At 33.9% G+C, this 23,089-nt stretch overlaps 2 protein-coding genes across 5 annotated transcripts; both read left to right on the forward strand.

Moving 5' to 3' along the window:
* Window positions 1-11,156: 11,156 nt before the first annotated feature.
* On the forward strand, window positions 11,157-14,411 carry LOC114758668 (uncharacterized). The gene is made up of 3 exons (XM_028947738.1): window positions 11,157-11,950; window positions 13,415-13,525; window positions 13,826-14,411. Exons 1-3 carry the CDS (start codon window positions 11,246-11,248, stop codon window positions 13,979-13,981), a joined length of 972 nt encoding a protein of 323 aa, XP_028803571.1. The 5' UTR covers window positions 11,157-11,245; the 3' UTR covers window positions 13,982-14,411.
* Window positions 14,412-16,338: 1,927 nt separating this feature from the next.
* On the forward strand, window positions 16,339-21,508 carry LOC114758699 (uncharacterized). 4 transcript variants are annotated; one of them, XM_028947781.1, is made up of 14 exons: window positions 16,339-16,608; window positions 16,796-16,861; window positions 16,943-17,045; window positions 17,392-17,537; window positions 17,931-18,032; window positions 18,599-18,685; window positions 18,778-18,869; window positions 18,962-19,043; window positions 19,123-19,215; window positions 19,615-19,679; window positions 20,194-20,206; window positions 20,290-20,370; window positions 20,677-20,785; window positions 20,876-21,508. In XM_028947781.1, the coding sequence occupies exons 1-14, from the start codon at window positions 16,477-16,479 to the stop codon at window positions 20,977-20,979; spliced, it is 1,275 nt and encodes a 424-aa protein (XP_028803614.1). In that variant the 5' UTR covers window positions 16,339-16,476; the 3' UTR covers window positions 20,980-21,508. The 4 variants fall into 4 exon arrangements, with proteins under 4 accessions (XP_028803614.1, XP_028803621.1, XP_028803631.1 ...); XM_028947788.1 differs by having other exon boundaries at window positions 18,614-18,685; XM_028947798.1 differs by having other exon boundaries at window positions 16,943-17,015.
* The last annotated feature ends 1,581 nt before the right edge of the window (window positions 21,509-23,089 follow it).

Genomic DNA, 23,089 nt, shown 5'->3' on the forward strand with positions numbered 1-23,089 from the left:
GGTTACCTTATTCAATTGGCGGTAATCAATGCACAATCTCATGCTCCCATCCTTCTTCTTCACAAAGAGCACAGGCGAACCCCAAGGAGATACACTCGGCCTAATGAAGCCCTTTTCCAGCAACTCCTCGATCTGTTTCTTTAACTCTGCTAATTCTGATGGAGACATCCGATAAGGAGCTTTAGAGATAGGCTCGGTTCCAGGTACAAGATCAATGGAGAACTCCACTTCTCTCTCTGGAGGCAAACCTGTTATCTCCTCTGGAAACACATCCGGGAATTCACTCACCACTGCAATCTCCTCTACACCTTTTTTAGCTGTTGTGTGAATGGAGAAGAACACCATGTAGGCTTGACAACCTTTTCGAATACACTTTTCAACTTGCACTAAAGACAGCAGTTGTGGCCCACTAGAACTGGCGAAGGCGACCGGTAAAGAAATGGTCTTCCTTCTACAATCTAGGATGGCGTCATTTGCTGACAACCAATCCATTCCTACAATCAGGTCAATACCCTTTAAGGGTAGACAAACAAGGTCTATAGTGGATGTTCTACCCTCAAATTCAATCATGCAATTCAAGCATGCTTTAGAAGTTTTCACCGAGGCTCCCGCCGGTGTAGAAACAATCACATCACAGGGCAAATCACACTTATGCATACTTAAACGAGACACATAATCATCAGATATAAATGAGTGTGTTGCACCAGAATCAAATAAAGCTTGAGTTTCAAAGCCTTGGAGTTTGAGAATACCTTTAATCAAATTGGGAGAAGTGTCAGCTTCTTCTTGAGATAGTGCAAACACTCTTCCTGGGACTGCAGCTCTAGTATCATTGACGCCTCGTGAGCCTTCCTCACAGAATCTGAAAATATGGCCCGGTTTCCCGCACTTGAAGCAGATAATGCAATTTCCTTGATGCACCTTCCCACACTTGGCACACCTTTGACTATTGGCAGTGCTAGTGATAGGAGCTGTAGAACCCCTGTAAGAGCTCTGTCCCCCACTGACCTGACTCCTCGGAGGTCCATTGAATTGACTCCTCAAGGGTCCACTGAATTGACTCCTCGAAGGTCCACCAGATTGATTCCTCGAGGGCTGATTAAACCGCTTCTTGGAGTTGTTGAAGCTGTAGGTATTCTTCTTACTGATTCCTCCCGTAGGTCTCATGAATGGAACGGACCTTGTATAAGATTCTTTTCTCTTCTCAGCTTCTTCTTCTCTCATTCTTCTAGCAATGATTCGCAATTTGGTGCACATTTTTTCAAAATCATTAATCTCCAAAGGTGCTAGAGCTGTTCTTAATTCTGGCCTAGCCTTTTCCAGTAGCCTATCAGCCATCCATTTTGAGTCAGGTTGCGTCTGCGGATAAGTAATGTACTTAACTAACTCGAGAAATCGAGCAATGAAGTCTTCCTCATTTAGGTTCCCTTGCTTGAAGGCATAGAATTCTGCTTCTTGATCCGCTCTAAGGGCATTAGGAAAATAGTGTTGAAAGAATTTCTCCTTGAACCTTTCCCAAGTTATCTCTACACTTTCAAAAGGCTTGATGCTGTCCCACCACTTCCTTACTGCCTTTTGTAACAGCTGCTCAGCAAGTTGCACTTTTTCCTGCGAGGTGCAGATTACTATTTTGAATATAGTCTCCAGCCTTTCGATCCATTCTTCAGCTTCAGATGGATTCAGCCTGCCCTCAAACTTAGGAGGATCAAACTTCCTAAAACTTTCCCAGATCAGTGTGATACGGGCAAGGTCTTGTTGAGAAAGTGCACTGCTGTCACCTTTCGATTCCGTGCCTCTAAGGGTATCACCTATTGACTGATGGTCACTGGGAGCTTTATCATCAACAGGGCCATTTTCTTCCTGATGGCTATCACGTTGACCTTTGATTGTCAAAAGCTCGTCCTCATGTCTCCTTACTCTTCGATCAATGCTCACAACATAATCTCGTAATTCTCGCAAAATAGCATCATTATCTTGACGAGAAGGAACATTTTGATGTGGAACTGGGGTAGAATTAGTCCTTCGAGTGTTCACCATCCTTCCTTCCTATGTAGAATAGCACAGGGACACTAGGTAAACTAAGCAGCGTTACTAAAATAAACTTTTAATCTAAAAACTAAAGGGAAGTGCACATGTTATTATATTTAAATTGCCATGACCCCTAGCCATTTTTTTTTTTCAAACCTTTTGGGAAAATACTTTACATAAAAGTTAATTAAAAAGCCATGGAACGTTACAGCTCTGATACCAAAAATGTAACACCTCACATAATTATATCAATATACTCGATAAAATATTTAATTTAAAAGTCCATACATATTTTTAATACTGCAAATAAGTCAAAATTTCAACAACATTTCTAACATAACTTAACAACATAAACTATTAAAGTCTTATAGTCATGGCAAATAAAAATATAACATAGCATGTGCTTGAGGAGCACAAAAGCCTTCACGGCTCACTCCATTGGTGCCTTCCCTTGATTCCTACTAGATCATTCGCCTGAAAAATTGTTAATATAGGGGATGAGCTCAAACGTCTCAGTAACTACTGAAATTCTAACCTATACAAGCAAATCATATATGATAAACCAAAAATCTGTTTATATGTGTGTATATAAATATATTAAAAATCACGGATTTGAGACATCCAATTCAATTTCATTTTTTTTCCCAACAATATACCAATATCATTTTTCTAATATATCCAAAAAATAATGCAATATGCTACCTCCCTTATATCACCGTCCACCCTTATACCGCTGACTGGAGCCATAGGCTAACACATAGTCCGATAGGAACTAATCCATTTTACTGAATTATTCCAAGCTCACCGATACTAGAGATATATCCGGCCAAAGATATAGAGCTCAAGCTCGGACTATGGCTCCCCTCCTTTGTGAATAGGGAGGTGTCACATGTCCCACAGCTCCAATGAATTCCCGGCCAAAGGAAAACATGGAAGAAGGGGCCCTGACAAGTGCCATCCACTGTGCACCGAGTGATGGCATACCACGTGGTAATTTCATATCCATGCAATCTCCTTCTATCCTTAGCCCAACAATGCATGTCATATGCCAATAATGTTACATCATAAATACGTCCTCAAATATTTTAAAGATAAGATAGCAATAAAACTTATATACCATTTAATAGCAACTCATGACAAATCCTTAGCCATCAATATTTTTAAACATTGATCATAATTAATAGCAATAAATCTTGACAAAATCAAATAACATATCAAAACATTTATTTGAAATCATAATACTACTTTTCAGTATGATATAAAAATCAGTAAATCCACAATATAATATCATACACAATTCACATGTACAAGAAAGAATTTTCAGAGTTACCTGGTACTCTTTAGCTTACAAATATTCACACAAAGATTACTCCAAAATCCTCAAGTCTACAAAATTGCACATAAATATTTATTAATATAAACTCAAAACTACTCCAAAGCTACTCTAAAATTCTAAGACTACCCTCTAAACCAAAATTACATAAATATATTAACTCTCCCAAATCTAGACATTTATAATAGATATTATTTTGAAAAAATAATTTACATATAAGGCTATTTAAATTTAACAAAAGTATATATATATATATATATTTTAATTATAAACAAACTGTAACTTTATTTAATTTCACAAAATTCTCAATTTATAATTTTTCAAGCATTCAAAAATTATTTCAAAAATATATATTTAACTTATTCAATATTTAAGCCGATTAAAACATCAATAATATATTAAATAACTCAAATAAATTATTTAACTCAAATTTAATCGGTAAAAACATATTACAAGTCTAAATAACAAACTTTTCAACTAAAATCTTAGTTTAAAATTCTCAAAATAATCATTCAACAAAAATAAACCGATTAAAATTCCTTAATAATGTATCTTTAAATTTCTACGGTCATATATTGTCAAAACTCCATATTTACTCTATACCCAAACAGTAAAATTTTCTCTAAACATTATAATGATACTAATAATATAAAGTTCTAAATATATAGGAAATATTCATAAAGAAAATATGATAACAAGAAGTAGTTTTGTGTACCTAAATGATCTCCAAAACCGTCAGGTACTCTGCAATTTAGCTCTCTCTCTATTTTCCTCTCAGCTTCTCACTCTCTTCTCTCTTCCTTCACTCTCTTCCTCCTCCGTCTCCTCTCCCCCTCTTTTATCCTATTTTCCCTTCCACCATCCAACTACCCTATTCCATTTTTTCCATCTTTCATTAAATGCTACTCCCCCCAATTTCTTCCTTTTGTCAAATGTTCCCAGCTTTCCACCGAAAGCTGTTTCTTTTTTTTTTTTTTAATAAATTTAATAATAAAAAATATTATTTAATTTAATTTAATAAATATTTTTTTAAAATATATTTTTTTTTAATATTTTTTTTTTGTATGTTACATTTTGGCCATAGTGAGTTTAAGGGGAGGGAACACAAAATTGTACAAGGAAAAAGGGAGAAGAAGAAGATCATGAGGCTTAAGACAAATCCAAGTTTCAAGACAAGATAAGAGCATTGTTTTTTATATAATTTATCCTGCTATTTGTCTCATTGAGCCTAGCCATGGTTTTGATGGACTTTGAAAGCTTGAAACCCAAGGTTAGGATGCTGTTCAATGATTTTTAAACCATGAAAAAGATTGATTGATGTTAAAATAAAGTTTAAGAGGTAGAAAAGTGCTAGAATCAAGTAGTTTTATGTTGAGTATGCAAAAAATCCAACTTTCTCTAACTTGTGTGAATTTTGGCCAGACTTAGGGTTTAAGTTAGGGTTGGATTTTGATGATTTTGATGCTTCCAATAAGTTTAGAATGAAAAATTATGTGGGGGTAAAGGTCAAAACGCAAGTTTGGAAGCATTAGAATTGGAAATGAAATTTCTCGCCTTAAAACCCTATAGTGTTCGACTAAGTTGAGTTGAAGGGAAAGAAGTTAGATTTTGTTTTAATTTGACGTTAAAAATAGATTCTACATGCAAAATTGTGGAGGAATAGCATGTAGAATTAATTTTAGAAAGGTTGAAAATCAAACTCAAAAGTTAGAAGTTAATATGGTTCAAAGAGAACAAAGTATTGATGTTGTTGGTTCCATCACCCTAATGAATAAATGGTAATAATATGTTGATGTATTTAGACCCATGAGACATCAAGAAAGAGGAATAGTAAAGGTTAAACAAGTAGTCTCAATGTTGGTAGCGAAAAGGGGCTACACAGGAGAAGAGGAAGCTTAAAGCCACAAGGTAGTGAACTTATTCTTATTGTGTGCTTGATACATATGCTTGTGTGTTGATGTCGCTTCATGATGATTTAGATTATAAAAGATTGAATGTTGCTCTGTTTCTTGTATGTTTCATAGCCATGTGTGAATAAAACATTGAGCATGAAAGCATGTCATTTTATAAGCATGAAAACATGTAACCAAGCATGTCATCCACCAAACATTAATATTGCATGCAAATGGGTAATTGTTTGTTATTGAGATTCTCCTAAATCTCACACTCTCTTAACCAACCCTAATAAGTATTAACGAGCAAGCAAGAAGATGCATGAAGTAGAAGTAAGGAAAAGAGGAAAAGAATTGAGGAAATGTATTGTATTACATTATATAATTTATATACCAATGTATGGTGAGGAGATGCCTCTTAATGCTATGTGATGATAAACGATGATGATGATAGCATGTATAATGAGTTATGATAATGTATGGAAATGGTAAGTGCATTGATGGAATGATATTATGTATGCAAAGAATTAGTTATGAATTATTAATGCAAATAAGAGGGATAAGTTACCCTTAAATGAGACACGAATTTGTGACAAAATGAAAAGTAAAGCAAACGATTAAATCTACTCCTGAAATTTGGTATGCTTAAATTACACATAGTGAGCTCTAAAACAAGTAGTAGACCACCTAAAATGGATGTGTGTGCTAAGAGTTATAATTGTTTAAAGTTAGGGTAGAGAAATTAGAAAGTACAGCTTCTACCAAATGAACAGTAAAATTCTACAAATTAACTATACAAATTTGCTAGGACTAAGTCCAGATTTATATTTTTTTTTCTATATGGAATTGAAAGAGCTTCAAATTGAATCATGTCAATACAATTTTTCTATAACTAGTTATGAATTTTTAAAATTGGACAAAAAATCTAGAATTTCCCAATGTATTAACCTAAAAAAGCAAACTTAAAATTTCAATCCACGGTCTTGTTTTGTGAATTGCTTGAACTGTAATGCTGAATGCATACTAAATGGGGTTTAAGAAAGGATAGTCCAATCCCTACCTAAACCATTGTCTCCTAAATCCCCTATGAATAGCTCATCTTGTTGGGGAACTGAAGACTGCGAGCCAGCGTCCATTGATTTTTTGAAGTTTGATTTGGATACTAATTGATTAGGTAAAACTGACTAATTAGAATATCTCATTTCCAACTTTTACGTTGGCATCACCAATATTTTGTCTCCTACCCAACATGCCTTGTCTTGTTTTTCTATATCTATGATAGTTATCACTAGATTAGGAGCACTAGGGTTCGTTTCATGGACATTGCCTTGTACCAAAATATGTTTTATCTAGCATATTGGCCTTCCCTCTCTTCACCTTGTTTTCATTGGATTGACTATCTTTTTGTTATGGCCCTCTTGCTTCTATTGGCACTTGAGCCTTGCCCTTCCTAGGAAGCCTATTAAGGTTCTCATTTTCCTTTCCTCCTGTATGATTTGCTTTGTTTTTCCTATAGGCCCCCACTACCTCAAGATTACTCCTTCCAGCCTAATCCTCTTCTCCATTGAAACTTTATGGGGTTAAGTTTCCCTCTTTCTGCCACCCATCTTCTATTCTCTTCAGGGTTTTATTTTCTTCTGACACCAGGCCCCTCTTTCTCTGTCAAATCTTCTAGAATAGTAAACTGAGCATGGGAGGTCTCTCCCTTATGTCCTCTGACATTCCTCGAGCCACTCCCAATAGCCCCTTCAGCTTCTTTCATTATACTGCTCCTTTGTGTACGAAATTTTCCTCGCCGATTGACTATCATCCAACTCCCGATCTCCTCATTGCTAGCTAGCTTCAAATTTGCCACTGATGAATCTTGATTCAGCTAACCCATGTTATGCTTTTACGGTGTACGAAGTAAATATGTGGAGGAGTTTGCCTTGATTTGCGGAAAAATGCTTTTGAAAATCACTTTTTCCCTAATCCAAACACCCTCACAAGTCACAATCTTTAGGTGGATGCCCTGTTTGATCTCATCTCATTTGGCCTCCCTAGGTCCACCCCTTATGAAGTCTTAAGAACCCATAGGCAGTTTTTCGGATGATAACCGTAGCGATCACATGCAAAAGGTAAAGCCCTTCATACTCCATATTATAAATGGAATTAGCTGTGATTACCCTCGGCACCAATTTCTTTTGGAGATCTAATTCAACCCAAACTCTTGCAAATCTGCCCCTTTCAACATTCAAAATCTTGGATCAGTTTTCTGTCATTGTCCTTAAGTCTATCCGGAGAGTTCCTCCCACTCTATGACCTAGCCTTGAAATAAATGCTTAGTTATAGTAGTGAAGAGGAATATTGGGGATTTGAATCCATGTTGCTATACGCCTAAGGGGATTATTGTATGGATCAAAATGTGCAGTCCATCTCTGTACCAAGACACTGTGTTGTTGGACTACCCAAGTACCTTCATATAGCACCTTCCTGTACATTTCTATCCAACCTTCCTTGTTCGAGAACTTCAACACAAAATAATTATTGAGAATGTCTATTAGATCAAAGTCCATCATACGCCATACTTTACACAGGAGTTCTTTCAACGTGTTAACATTATATTTCTTACCTAACACTGTGATGATAAGAGCCGAATTCCAAGGCTTGCACCACTCAGTGTATTCCTCTGGCTTAATAGGAACTGCAAGATAGTGATCCATCAAAGCAATAAGCTCCTTTGATGGTTCCGGGAGCTCCCATTCCATGTTTAACACATCAAAAAGAACTTTATCGTCCTCCATGCAACAGTTCCCATTTTCCACTCCATTAAACCCAAGGAGGGAGTCTCAGTAAGATATTTGTTTCCACTGTCGTCCACCTGACTTGTTTGCTGAGTTGTTACTTTTCAGCATTAAGACATCCTCTGTCTCTTTATCACCACTTTCAGAATGTTCTTCCACCACCATCTCCATGGAAAGTTTAATCGTTTCAGTCTTGGATTTCTTCTTCTTACTCTACAAACTAATGCATCAAAAGGTCGTTATGGAGGAATTTTCTGGTGAGAAAGGGTCCTCCATTGATAAAGTTTTAGGCGGCACGCAATTAAAGAGAGAGGGACGAAAATTTTCTCAGAGCTTCATTTTTTGTTCTCCCCAAAATAATATTGAACTTTTTTCCTTTCGTCTTATTTAAATTAAATTGTGAAAGATCCATATTTTATGTCAAACCACACTTAGCATATGAGCAGTAAATAAGCATTATTTTAGTTAGGTGTTTAGTACTTCCTTCAATTTTATTTATAAATTTTAGATTCGATTAAGATCATGGTTCATTTTATAATCTTTAATTTAGATTTATTTTAATATTCAATTTTTTTTCCAATATTGTCTTTAGTTATTTATTTTTTCTCCCTTCTCATTTTTTATATTACATTTTCTTATGCATTCTTTTTCATTTTTTTTTCTTCATTTGTTATAAAGATAGATTTGAAAATAAAAATATATATCTTACTTATCTATTATTTTAAACTAATTTAAACTAATTTTACATTATATGTAAATTAGTTAAGAAAAATAGCAAAAAAGTTTGTGAAAATTGTCAAATTGCAAATAGAGTATGGGAAAAAGACAAAAAAATGACGCTTGAATTTAATAATGCCCAAATGGCTTGTTGAATTTGAAAAATCCCAATTTGGTCTCTTAAGACCAAATTGGGATTATCATGTTAAAGGAAAAGACCAAATTGCCCTTTATTTTATTCATTGTTTTTAAAATACCAAAGCTCACATTAGCCGACCGGTCGGTCACTGGAGCTCCAGTGGTGGCAGTCATTGGAGCTCCGGTGACTGGCCGACAATTGGTCACCAAAACTCCGATGATTGAAAACAATTTTTTTGAAAATTTTTACAATTTCAGTATAACGATTAACAATTTTTGTAACACTGTTAACAACTTTAGTATAGCAGTTAACAACATGTTTTCTGGGAAATTCAACAAGCTCCGGTAGCCAGAAATAATTTTTTTGAGAATTTTTACAACTTCAGTATAACTGTTAACAACTTTTGTAATGCTATTAATAACTTCAGTATAACAGTTAACAACAGGTTTTCTAGGAAATTCAACAAGCTCTAGCGGCTGGAAACAATTTTTTTGAAAATTTTTACAACTTCAATATAGCGGTTAACAACTTTTGTAATGCTATTAATAACTTCAGTATAACAGTTAACAACAAGTTTTTTGGAAAATTTAACAAGCTCCAGCGGCCGTAAACAATTTTTTTGAATTTTACAAGTTCAGTATAATAGTTAACAACTTTTGTGACGCTATTAATAACTTCAGTATAGTAGTTAACAACAGGTTTTTCAAGAAATTCAACAATTGGTCGCTGGAGCTCCGACGGCTGGAAACAATTTTTTTGAAAATTTTTATAACGTCAGTATAATGGTTAACAACTTTTGTAATGCTATTAACAATAGGTTTTTCAAGAAATTCAAAAAGTAATATTTTGACAACTTCAGTAATGCCGTTAACAAGTTTCGTAACTCTATTAACAATTTCAATATAGCATTTAACAACATGTTTTCTTAATAATTCAAAAAAAATGGCATTTTTACAACTTTAGCAACTATTTTTTTGGGAAATTTTTTTACAATTTTAGTATAACGGTTAACAACTTTTGTAATGTTATTAACAACCTTAATATAGTAGTTAACAACAAATTTTTTGAAAAATTCAAAAAGTAGTATTTTTACAACTTCAGTAATGTCGTTAATAAGTTCCGTAACTCTATTAACAACTTCGGTATGGCATTTAACAACAAGTTTTCTTACAAATTCAAAAAATGACATTTTTATAACTTTAACAATTACTTTTTTTTTTGAAAATTTTTACAATTTCAGTATAACGTTTAACAACTTTTGTAACTCTATTAACAACTTCGATATAGCAGTTAATAACAGGTTTTTCAGAAAATTCAAAAAGTAGCATTTTACAACTTCCGTAATGTCGTTAAAAAATTTAAAAATCTATTTTTAACTGCTATACTGAAGTTGTTAATAGAGTTACAAAAGTTGTTAACCGTTATACTAAAATTATAAAAATTTTCAAAAAAATTGTCTTCCGCTGTAGAATTCCGGTGACCAATTGTTGAATTTCCCGAAAAACCTGTTGTTAACTGATATACTGAAGTTGTTAATAGTATTACAAAAGCTGTTAACGATTATATTGAAGTTGTGAAAATTTTCAAAAAAATTGTTTCCGGCCATCGGACTTTGTTGAATTTCTCAAAAAATCTGTTGACTGCTATACTGAAGTTGTTAATAGTATTACAAAAGTTGTTAATCGTTATATTGAAGTTGTAAAAATTTTCAAAAAAATTCTTTCTGGCCACTGGAGCTTGTTGAATTTCTCAGAAAACCTGTTGTTAACTGCTATACTGAAGTTATTAATAGCTTACAAAAGTTATTAACCATTATACTGAAATTGTAAAAATTTTCAAAAAAATTGTTTCTGACTGTCGGAGTTTCGGTGACCAATTGTCGACCAATCGTCAGAGCTCCGGTGACTGCCACAGAGGGAGCTCCCGCGACCGACTGGCCGACCAGTGGGGGCTTTGGCATTTTAAAAACAATAAATAAAATGAAGGGCAATTTGATCTTTTCTTTTAACATGAGACCAAATTAGGATTTTTTTTAAATTTAACAGACCATTTGGAAATTACGAAATTCAAGTGTCATTTTTCTGTCTTTTTTCTATAAAGTATTTTGTCAAAAATTTATTATTATGTGCAATTTCTTAATTTATAATTTTAATAGCAAAAATTAAAAAGGGTTAACGGTAGCTTCTACCACCAATTTTTTATTTTTTATTTTAAATAAGGGAAGGTCACCATGATTTACTGAAGCGACTGATTTGAGAAGTCGAGGCCAGGCAAACGTGGATATGACCCGCGCGACCCCTCGAACCCATCGCCTTCAACCTCCCAAATTGGCCGCAGATGCTGTAAACCTAGCATGATATGTTCTGCTTTCTTCTTCCTCCAACTCTCTGAATCAGTGATTCTCTTCACAATGTTACTCACTTCTCAACGCCTCTTCGCAGATTCACCTTCCATACTTTCTTTCTCCAATCTTTACTTCGCTAGAAGCTCAACCCCATCCCTCTCGATCGCCCTACGCCAGCATCTCTCCAATCCCGCTCATCTTCGGATTCTGAAGCTCACGTCATTGAAACCTGAAAATTTCAATTCCTTCAGGACTTCCGCTGACCTTTTCCGTCTTCGAGCCTATGAACCCGATGGTGCTGTACAGAAGGATGTTGTGGGAGATTTCAATTTGGACTCTCTTCTTTCTCTGGCTGAATTGTTGTGTCTGCTTTCGTCGGCAATTTTATTCGTTGGCTTCGCGGTTAGCAATGTGATGGCAGGCTCCAAGAAGGAGTTCTTAGTGGCAATAGGGAGTAAGGTTGTTCTTTGGGGTGTTTTGATGTTGGTTGGTGGAGTTGTGATGGGAGCGTGGATTCGGAGACGACAATGGAGGCGAATTTGCAGGGAGACGCGCAAAGAAGGCTTGCAGGTTAATTTGCTCGAGCGGATTGAGAAATTGGAGGAGGATTTGAAGAGCTCAGTGACTGTTGTCAGGGTTTTGTCAAGACAGCTGGAGAAGTTGGGCATAAGATTTCGGGTGACCCGGAAGGGGTTGAAGGAACCCATAGCCGAGGTGAATACTTCTTTCTTTTCTTTTCTTTTCTACCCCTTGGTAGATTTCTTTGGGTATTGATGGTGAACCCTGTAGCTTAGTTTATAATAGTATCTTGATATGTATAAGATGGAGTGGAAGAGGGATTATTTCGATCTTCGCTCTGTGGTTAACGTACAAACTAAGAAATTTTTGCTGATACCATCGAGACTCTGGAGATTAACTTTCTCATAAAATAAAGTTTTGAGGTTATTGGGGGTAAAGAAAATTATCTTGCGTAATGTATAACATACACCAAGAATATATATATATATATATATATATATATAATTTTGTGTTTTCAAATGAGGGAGCTTAATCGAAACATAGAGAACACTTGTGAACTTCATAAGCCTCTAATGTAGGTAGGATGCAAAATGCATAATATATTACTTCGGTCCGTACAAATCATAGTAGCTGTTTTCTTTATTTTATAGTTGGGCATGGTGTTAATATATGACTTCAGACACTAAGACAGTAGACAACATTTTTGGAAAGTTGCGTTTCTGTGTGCTTCTCATCAGGCTTCTTTTGGTTTGTATGACAAGAAGGCAAAATATGAGAATGGGAATATTTGTTATTTGAACTAAAGAGGTATTTAATTGAGATAGAACCAAATGAAGAGTTATTGTCATCTTCTGAGAGGAGTTGATGGTTAATTACTTTATGCTTGAACGTGCAATAATGTCATAGGGATTTTATTTGAAGTGCTGAGTTTGATTTTCTTAGAAGTTTTGGGCAAAATTTATGAAACAAGGCCACATTACTCTTATATTTCTGTTGGATTTCTAGACATGGTCACGCCAAAAGGGGACTCTCTTGATCTGGCACTATAGTTTTACTCTGGTGGCGATATTCTAAGAGTAGCAATAGTTCTTTCCAAAGGAGGTTGGACTGTCTTAATCTCATGTCTGAGCAATAATGTCATAGGGATTTTATTTGAAGTGCTGAGTTTAATTTTCTGAGAAGTTTTGCCAAAATTTATGAAGTAAGGCTGCATTATTGTTATATTTCTCTGGGATTTCTAGACATGGTCACGCCAAAAGGAGACTCTCTTGATCTGGCACTATAGTTTTACTTTGGTGGCAATATTCTAAGAGTAGCAATATTTCTTTTCAAAGAAGATTGGACTGTCTTAATCTCATGTCTGAGCAGACGGGCTGGCAACAAAATCCAGGATCATGTTAGGTCAACATCTATTGCTCCCGATCCCATCAATAGTCACTACATAGTATATGTTCGTTAATGAGATAATATAGGGATCAGCTTATCATGGAAGTATATATGATAAGAATTGCACTTCTGCTCAAATACAAATACACAGTAACATTTTAGCAGCACTCTTTCTCATTTTGAATGACCTACTGTGATTTAGAACTTTGAGTTTATATGATAAATAAAAAAATTATGAAATTAGAAAACTAATTACGTATTTGTTTCTTGAAGACTGCAGCTCTGGCTCAGAAGAATTCTGAGGCCACAAGAGCACTAGTGGCTCGATCAGACATTTTGGAGAAGGAGCTAGGTGAAATTCAAAAGGTTTTGTTGGCAATGCAGGTAATAGTAATTTCTTACATGGGTTATTTAAGCACGGCTAATATCATGCCCCATGTTAAGTTTCATGTTGTTTGTATATCATTGAGACTGAATGCTATTTTTCCTTGAGGATGCAAAATATATTATGGGAATTTGAAGTTATTGTTTATCTAGTAACCATACCCTACCTGCTCCCTTACTCGTCAATTCATACTCTAGAGCCATAAGTGGCTCTTAGCCGGTATGTTTTTCAGATCATGTTGCTTGCCATGCCAATCAAATTGGACTGGTCTCTTAACTGCATCTGACTGTTGTATGTAGGAACAACAACAAAAACAACTTGATCTGATTCTTGCTATTGGGAAGACCAGTAAACTATGGGAAGGCAAACGGGTAACTAGGGAGGTACAGAACACATCGGAAGCCTCCAAGTCAGACGTGGATGAGGTAAATAAGAAGGAATTTCACCAAATTTGAATCTTGGGCTGCATTAAGGAGGAAAATCGTGAAATTTCGATGAAGAAAATCTGTTGTTACAACATTCTTCTTTTTACGCTGTGTATACTGAACCATCGATCATGACACATTGAAATTCCTGGAGTTCTGTCCGCACGGAATCAAGGAGTCTCGTTTTTCAGTGTCTCAAGTTTGCTGGGAACGCTGTTACTGACGAAGTGAAGTTGCTTAAGGACAACCTAATACGGGATCATTCTCATGCATATGCAGAAGTCTGTCTGTTTCAGGTCATAAATTGTCAGTAAATGGTCCATTATGCTAGAGCTTATACCTTTGATTCAAGCTTGTAACTTTCTCATAATCCAATCCATTTACTTCATACCCAAATAGTTGGGCGATTGATCGACTCCGATTAATAAAATCCTATTTTCACTTGCGTTTTCGCTCTCAAGTGATTGTGACCTGATCCTTGGATCTAACTCTCTTTTTAGGAGCATCAAATTTTTATATGCAATTCTAATTATATAAAGTATCACTGTTACCCTTTAATAAAATTTGGACACCCCCACCTGGCGGGGGATCAAGGGGTGTTGGGATTATCCAAGAAATGCTTTTAAAAAAATATTTTTTTGAAAATTGAGATAATTTTTTTTATCTATTTATTTTGTATACTATAAAAATATTTTTAAAACTATGATTTTGTTTTTATCCAAATATCTTCTGAAACATTATTGTCAAAGACAGGCTTTGTGAAAAAAAGTGCGCTTGCCAACGAGCCATCCTTCTCGTAGTTGTTTTCTATGAATAATGGATGTTTGAAATGAACAAGTCATTATAAGGGTTTTGGAGTTTTTTTTTAAAGTTAAATATTTGCATTCTAAAGAATTTCTTTTTGTTTTGTTTTTTTTGAAAAAAGTTGACTTTTGTTATTGTCGTTTTTTGATAGGTGAAGCGCCCTATTGTTTGAGAGGATTGATACGTGGTGGAGCCACACAAAATTAATTTCGATTTATTTTTCCTCTGCTAGGCTAGATAAGGGAGTTCTTAGATTCTTGTAAAGATAACTAAAATATATCATTAAAATTCACACCCATGAAAAAAGGATTACGGCATGTTTATCTATCACTCTAGATACCCCAAGTGGAGTTTTCAAAAGCCAGCTTTTGGACTTGTCACATTTAGTACATTCATTTTTTACAAATAGAATTTTAATAAACGAACTTTTGACAAACTAAAAATCAAACATAAACTTGCTTTTGAAATCAACTTTTCCCTTTTCAAACTGGTAATTGTTACATTTGACAAGTTTAGCACTCCTTTAACACATTATTAACGATACTACGTTAGTTGTGTATAGGAATTGACAGCTATTATTGTATCAGACCGGTAGTGACACTTTTTTTTCTCTCCTTTTATTCCAAACTATTGCTTCTAGTCTTAATTATAAAATCTCGTTTATAAACAATATTTTATAATTAGCATCAGAGATAGTATTTACCTAAGTCTCCCCATTTTATGGAGGTGAACTTTCGTATTATTGATCACCTTGTTTGAATGGAATACAGTTTTCTAATTAGAAAAAAATTTAACTATCTTATTCCCATTTTATTTCAAAAGTTAAATTGGTTGTAGAGAGTTAAATTTATATATATATATTCCAACATTTCAAATTTTATATTATTTATACATTTTTTATTATATATTATTCAATATATAAAATTTTAAACCTTCTTTTATTCTATATATTATTTTGCCATATCAAATTTTATGTTATTTATATATTTTTCAAAGTATACATTTGTTCTTTTAACTTTACACAATGTTTTAATTTAATTCCTTAACTTTAAAAAGTATACGTTTAGTCCTTTAATCCTAAAATTATTAACCTTAAATAATGATTTTTTATAACAATCATGGTTATTTTGAAAATTAAATTTAATATATTAGTATTTGAAAATATTTTATCAACATTTAAGAGTTTAATGTCATCCTGATTTGTAAGTGATTTTAAAGTTAAATGATTAAAAATATACTTTTTAAGATAACGGACCAAATTAAAACTCTTTAAAATTAATGGATTAGACGTATACTTTAGCCAAAAAATTATACATCATGAGATTCATATCCTTCTTAATAATTACACGTGTAAAAATATTTTTTTAATTATATATCACCTAAACAACTTTCAATTACAAGCGTTTTTTTTGGTACATCTTTCAATTACAAAATGATTAGTTGATTAGTTCTGTTCATAGTATTATTATTATAGGAGGCTTACATTAATTCTGGCTTCACAATTAATGATCTTTGAGTTAACGGCCCACAATTTCAACCCAGAACTAAAATTATGCCCAAAAAAAAAAAAGAAACGGAAAAAAGTGCTGCTGGCCGGCTCGTTCATGGAGTGTCTACTTTAGTTCGTAAATAAAAATTGAGGCGTCCATGAATATCCATGAGAAGAAGAGCATAAGCGGCGAAGTGGGGCGAAAAGCTCAGTTAGGCACGTCGCAATTGCAATGGATGAATTAATGAAACTAGAACAGGTACAGAGTATGCTAGATTTTATGGGGTCTCGGGGCTTGGTGAAATGCTCAACTGACTCGGATCACCAGTCAAATCGCTTCCTCGCTAATCTCATGCTCTTCTTGGTAATTACTCCTTAAATATGTAAACAATGTTCCTTATGGCATTTCACCCAATTATTATATCATAATAATGCTTCTTTGTCGACAATATTAAGCTTTATTACGTGCTTGTGATTATGTTTTTGTGTGGTATTTTTGTCATTGTTCTTACTATTTCGTCCTTTTTGCTTGGAAATTGTTTGGGAATTAGATTCAACCTTGTGGAAAGCTTGGCATGGACAAAAAATGCAGCTTGGTTTGTGAGTTTATGCCTAGAGTGAGTTACAGATGCTGATTTCTTTGCTTTCATATCTCTTTCTAGTATTAGTCACAGGATGACATTTTCTTCCTTTTGCAGCTCTCATCTACTCTTTTGGAGGAGACATCTCATTGGCTTAATCATGGTGGCATGATGAAAGAAGAAAATAGTAGTATAGGCCATAATCATTGCACTCCTTTAGGTCTGTGCTGTATCTTGACTATTTAATTTCTTGCAAGCCGCTATAGCCTTACTCATCTCTTGGATATTTAATTTCTCTTAAAGAGGAGGGAAAGGTAAGAAAATTACCCCAAAATTAGTGAGTTGGCATATAAATCTTTTGGAAAAATTTTAGGGTTAAATCTTTCCCCTTGACATGTTGATATTTTGGGAACCTTTAGACTGATGTTTACAAAGTACAAGTTTTATTCCCGTGTTTATCATATTTTTCTTTTATTTTCCTCCTTGATACGCTTTGTTGCTTCTGATTTTGATATGAACTTATAAATTTTTCTTGTTTGTTCTTGAACTTTAGCTGTTTTTTTCAGGGGGTCAACAGAATCTTGTAGGAAATTCTTTGCGGCTTAGTTGTGATCAGATGACATATAATAATTTGTTGCGAAATAATGATGAAAACTTGGCCATGGTTGGGCTGGATTCTATGGAAGATGCTAATTCCACTCTTGAGGATTTTGTAAGCACTGTATTCAGAAAATTATCTTTCTGCTAATACTGCCGTATGGTTTTATGTTTTAGATTTACTACTTGTTGACGTATTGAGCAAATGCCCAGATAGTTGCATACTCATATTATTCTTATTAGAAAACAGTGGTGTATTTGATCATTCAGGGAAATAGCCGGTTCATGCTGTCAATTGCCATATTGATTAGTAGATGTATAAAATGCCAAATATATGCATTCTAAGTTCCTTTCTAGCTTTCTTTAGGGAAAACTTTGACACAGATCTCTTTACAGAAAAGTATTATTTTAACATGGTTTCTGGCTTTCTGAAATCTTGAGTCTGTAATTTTCATTAGTATATTCATTGGTAATGAGGAAAATCAATAGTAATACCTTGTTATTGCAGTGCAGATCCTATTTTATGTTTCATGGATTGGATGTCTGCAAGCCACAATCAATATTCAAGTACTTACCAATACTTTCATTCACAGAGAGTTACATTTATCAGGTAAATCCTAGATTAGTTTAAGTTCAGCCATCCATTTATTCATCAATGCCGGATATGTCACATAAGTTCCAGTCAACCAGGCACATAATGGTGATGTGAGCAGCATATTGATAAAGGTGCTTTATTTAGTTATTCCAGGAAGCATACTTTTTATATTGATAAGTGTTGATTCTTGTCCAGCTTGTATTTCTTTCTTCCTGGGCATTGTCAAACGCCAAATAAGAGAAGGAAAGGAAAAAAGTGAAAACAGAGTTTATTGGAAGTAACTAATATTAAAATGTGGTTGTCTTACAATATGGGTTAAGCAGAAGGGATTTGATGGTCTTGGGTAAAAGTCTTGTTGATGTAGAACATGCTAAGTGCTACCCCAAATTTGAAGCCTAACAATGCTTGAATTTGAATAAGTTGGGCTAGTATTAGATACTTGATGGCTGTCACCCAAAAAAAAAAAAGTGTGGCTTTTCCTTTTTCTTTGTTTTTTGTTTTGTTTTTTTGTTTTACTATTTACAGATGAGTGATGCATTGTTCCAATAATAATTGTATGATCTGCACGTTGAGAATCTAAGGTTATTATGATGCAGCTGGATAGAATGAATGAGAAGTTACTGCAAACACCGACCAATGGAGAGTCTGTTTCAGGAGGAAAATATGAGGTCATCTTACTTGGGACTTGCACAATGGTGATTCGAATCATGTTTTGAGTAAATTCCATTTGACCAGCTTTTGTAAATTTATTTGCATGTAGAAAGTTACGCCATTGTTGATTTCCTGCATCTCAAAGAATCCATTTGGACCACTTGCGACTCTTCTTGGACACAAAGGCCTTTTGACCCATAGGTATGATTTCTGCCTTCTATATCATACAATCCATGGGGCATAGTAAGGGGTTGAACTTATTATTTCTGTGTTCTTCTTATGGATGAGTTAAGAATAAGAGAAGAGCTTAGGCAAGGAGAAGAATATTGGGGTCTTGAAAGGAAGCTTTGTCATGCGCTAGCAAATAAAGAGGAGGTATATAAACAATACTCTATTTGCAACTTTTAAACAAACAAGTCCCTGTTTGAAATCTAACTAGTAATATGCTACTCAGATACTTGTTGAAGATGTGATGAAGGCTATTCATCTAAAATCTTTTGATTATCGAGTTATGAATCTTCTTCTCTACAAGCTAAGGGGAGAGAAGGTAAACTGATCCGCAAAAAATATTCCATTGAATAGTTACCTTATTTTATGTTGTTTGGACTTGTGCATTTGTGTGTATGAGTTTTGTTGTTGCCCTTCTGTCAGCCATCACTTTGTTTCTTTTTGCTTCTCATGTGATGTAGATAATGCCGATCGTGTTTTATAACAGTTTTCTTCTGGTATCCCGATTACCAGAAGAGTAATTTATATACCTGATGCTTCATACAATAAATGAAATGGATTTGATATTTTAGTGAGGACTTTGATATCTGGTAATTTTATTCTGATGGTATTGTAAATAACGTCTGCAACAAAAATTTTCTGCATTGGGGGACATAATTTTTTGAAGAAATATTAGTCTATTGGTTATTAATTGTGTTCTCCTGAAACTGTTTTGAAGGTTGAGGAGTTGCATATGGAGTTTCTTTCAGTTTCAGAGTTCCTAGTGGAAGTTGCTGATGATTTGTAAGCGCTATCTTTTGTTTCTGTTTGTGCTTCGTTCCCTGATCACACATGCATTTACATCCAGATCTGCGATAGAGTTTGCTTTTGTCTTTGTATCCGCTTTTCTTTCACTAAATTATCTTCCTTCAACCCCCACCCTAGGGAAAAAAATCTGAGGAATTCAAGTTGTAGGCATTGTAATCTCTTTACCATTATGATTTGAAATTTGTGCTGCTCTGATTGCTTTTTCTTTTTCCCTTTTTGTTTTAGTGGCAAGTCATATTGCAATTTAGTTGCTTTTAGCTTTCATTCTTCCTCATTATTTTAGGAATACAAAAACATCTACCAAATTAACAGTAATAAGAAAGAGTTTAAAATATAAAAACTGTATGGCCACTACAATCTAATCTAGTGGGTGAAGGGCTTTCAGCCAATTTTTTTCAAATATCAAATGTCTTGAGAAAGCAACCAATATTTCATAATTATGCTAGCACTGTCAGTTTCAATTAACAAAATTAACCTGGCAATGGTGCAGGTATGACTATGAGGCGAGTTCACTGATCTTGATTTCATGACTACCACTCACATATTCGACCCTACTGTCTGAACTGACAAAAAGAAAGTTGTGCAGGATGATGTTCTAGAGAACAACTTTAATGTATTGCGCATGTTTGTCAGAATATATGGAGCTTCAACTGCCTCAGCTATGCTGGTGAGTGTGCGAAGCATAATACCGTCATGGTTGCTAATTTATGAATTGCTTTAGTATGCATACACAAATTTGTTAACTAGGCGATGCAGTTTCTGAAATATTGAATCACGGAAATTTGTTATACAGTTGGGGTAATCAATTTCCACTTTCAATTTTTGGATTAGTACACCCTTTTTCTGCCACTATAGACCAGCTTGACGGTTTGACTCCTATTCACTAGAAAAATTTATAGGCCATGGTCTTCTGAAAACGTACCATATTTTTGTGACAGCTAGGATATATGTTTTGTCTAATTGTGAATTGTAGGCTAAGTGCATTAGTGAGGCTGAAGATAAGTATGATGGTTTACTGAAGTCGCTGGATCCACAGCTATCATTGAGCTATCAAAAAAGATGTGAAGAAGCTACGAAGGAAGGTAAGTTGCTACTTATCAAAGGCTTTTCTGTAATTAGACCTTCTCCGATAGGCTTCCACGATTTGATTTATTGGCAACTGAACTTTTAAGGTGGAATGATATCTGGTCACGCTCATGGCACGTGGAATATACCAACGGTGATAATAGATGAGGAACTGTATAGGAAGTCTAATTTGTCTGGTTTGCCTTCTTGATATGTACTTGTAGAATCTAAAAGAAATCTCACACTAGGACATTCAGAGAAATTCTGAATGTAAACTGGAAAAATCTCACAAAATTTTATGACAAGAATCTATTCGCTGGAATGTGCTACTTCAACATATGAACCATCAGCCGGCTTTCTTTTTTGGTTCTGAGCTAGAGGGGTAGGTACTAAAAGTCTGAGATTACAAATAGGATTGAATCCGCAACCTCTCATTTACAAAAAGAGCTTACATGCCACTAGGTTATAAGGCTAGAGACTTCTGGATTCTGACTGAGTCTGCATTGCAAGGCCTCAGTCAATATTCAAAATTTCAAGCATTTACTTGAAGTTTCATTCGCAGAGTCTTATTTATCAGGGACAGTTATCACAGATGCCAAATTAGAGCGTACCTGATAAATGCGACGCTCTGTGAATGAAAGTGTGGGTAAGAATTTGGGTATTGAATGTGATCTGCTCATATCCAAAGTCTTCAGTCTATTGCTCAATTGATTTTTATTCATAAACTTTGAGCTCCTGCATGCAAGATTTTGTCTTTAGTTATGTTAATTCCAGTTTCGGCCGAAAGGAAAAAATCATGTTAATCATATGGGGAATAATTATGTTCATTGGAGCGCTAGAAAATTGAAGTTTTAACTATCAACATCTGATTTAACCAGTTCACATCTGTGAATTATTATTACAAAGTTTGTTTTCTTCCTATTTCTCACTGCATTGGTAAAATGTTCAATCAAATTTGAGCAATTTAAATTTCTTTTAAAGTTAATATCTTAAATTTAAGAGTAATACGCTCTTTGTCGCTAATTAACCAATTTACATAGATTAAAAAATTAGACAAGCTATTTCATATTTATGAAAAAAAGTGTGCTAATTTGCCCAATGTACTCATCCTTTTAATAATTTACATTAGAGTATTATCAATATGGCTTAATGTTTATAGATCATACAAGATTTTAATTATAAGAATAATTGAGGAAAAAATAATAAATACGGAAAACAATGAAAATTGAGAGTTTATATATAATAAGATGAAGACAAATCTTTAAATTATTATTTTTAATTCTTAATATAAGAGTTAGTTAACTAATTTGAATAGATTAAGAAGGTTTTTTAAGTTAGTTATTTGTAATAATTAGGTATTGTTTTTTTTTAGAATACTTTTGTTAATAATGTGTATTAGTTAAAAATAGTATTTGATGGAACATTTAACATATGTAATTACTACAAAGATTATTTTGAAAAAAAAAGATAAATATGAAAAACAAAGTTGATTAAAGTTTTATATTTAAGACTAAATTAAGTGTCAAATTAGTTTTTATATTAAGGCATGAAGGTAGTAGTTCTTACTACTCTTCCGGTTCTAAACATAAGACATTTATACACTAATATAAGGGTCTTATATTTAGAACTAAATGAGTATTAGAATAGGGTTAATATAATCTTTGGTCTGTAAGTTTGTTTTTATTTTGATTTTGTCAAATTTTAAACAATAGGTTTTATTAGTCCAAATTTTTATTAGATTATTGAAACTAATTTGTTTTAAAAAAAAACTTGAAAGATCAAAATCAAATTGAGGACAAACTCGAAGTATAAAAAATTATATTAACTCATTAGAATGAGATGAAATGTTAAATAAGATGGTAGGCAGCAATGGGGCTGTTTTTTTTTTTTTTTGCGGGGGGGGGGGTGTCAAAGCAAGGGGGGCTGCATCTGCTTTGTGATATGATTAAGAGAAATCTCAAAAAAGTCCTTGAAACATAGGAAATTTCAGATTGGGTCTTGGAATTTCGTAAATAACAGAAAGAGTCAGTAACTCAATCTGTCATTTGTGAAATTAAGAAGAACTGACAACTTTATCCTTATTTTTATTCATTCACTATAATGATTTAAGAAATCACTATAAGGGTTTAGACGTTACCTAAATTCAAGTAGCAAATAACTACTTACTTTTTCATAGTCAGGTGTTTTGTTATTAATTACAATTAATTTTGTAATCACTAGAACAATGTAAGCATTACCTAGATTCGTGTAGAGAATAACTACTCATTTTTTCATAGCTAGGTACCTTATTATTAACTACAACTAATCATATAATCATTAGA

Source organism: Neltuma alba, unplaced genomic scaffold (assembly GCF_004799145.2).
Source record: "Neltuma alba isolate B1F8T4 unplaced genomic scaffold, ASM479914v2 tig00001536_pilon, whole genome shotgun sequence".
NCBI lineage: Eukaryota > Viridiplantae > Streptophyta > Magnoliopsida > Fabales > Fabaceae > Neltuma > Neltuma alba.

Coding starts and splice junctions, on each gene's coding strand:
- LOC114758668 (XM_028947738.1), top strand. CDS start 11,246: ATGATATGTTCTGCTTTCTTCTTCCTCCAACTCTCTGAATCAGTGATT. Junction 11,951..13,414: donor TGAAGGAACCCATAGCCGAG/GTGAATACTTCT, acceptor TGTTTCTTGAAG/ACTGCAGCTCTGGCTCAGAA. Junction 13,526..13,825: donor AGGTTTTGTTGGCAATGCAG/GTAATAGTAATT, acceptor TGTTGTATGTAG/GAACAACAACAAAAACAACT.
- LOC114758699 (XM_028947781.1), top strand. CDS start 16,477: ATGGATGAATTAATGAAACTAGAACAGGTACAGAGTATGCTAGATTTT. Junction 18,033..18,598: donor CAGAGAGTTACATTTATCAG/GTAAATCCTAGA, acceptor TGAGAATCTAAG/GTTATTATGATGCAGCTGGA. Junction 19,216..19,614: donor ACAAGCTAAGGGGAGAGAAG/GTAAACTGATCC, acceptor ACTGTTTTGAAG/GTTGAGGAGTTGCATATGGA.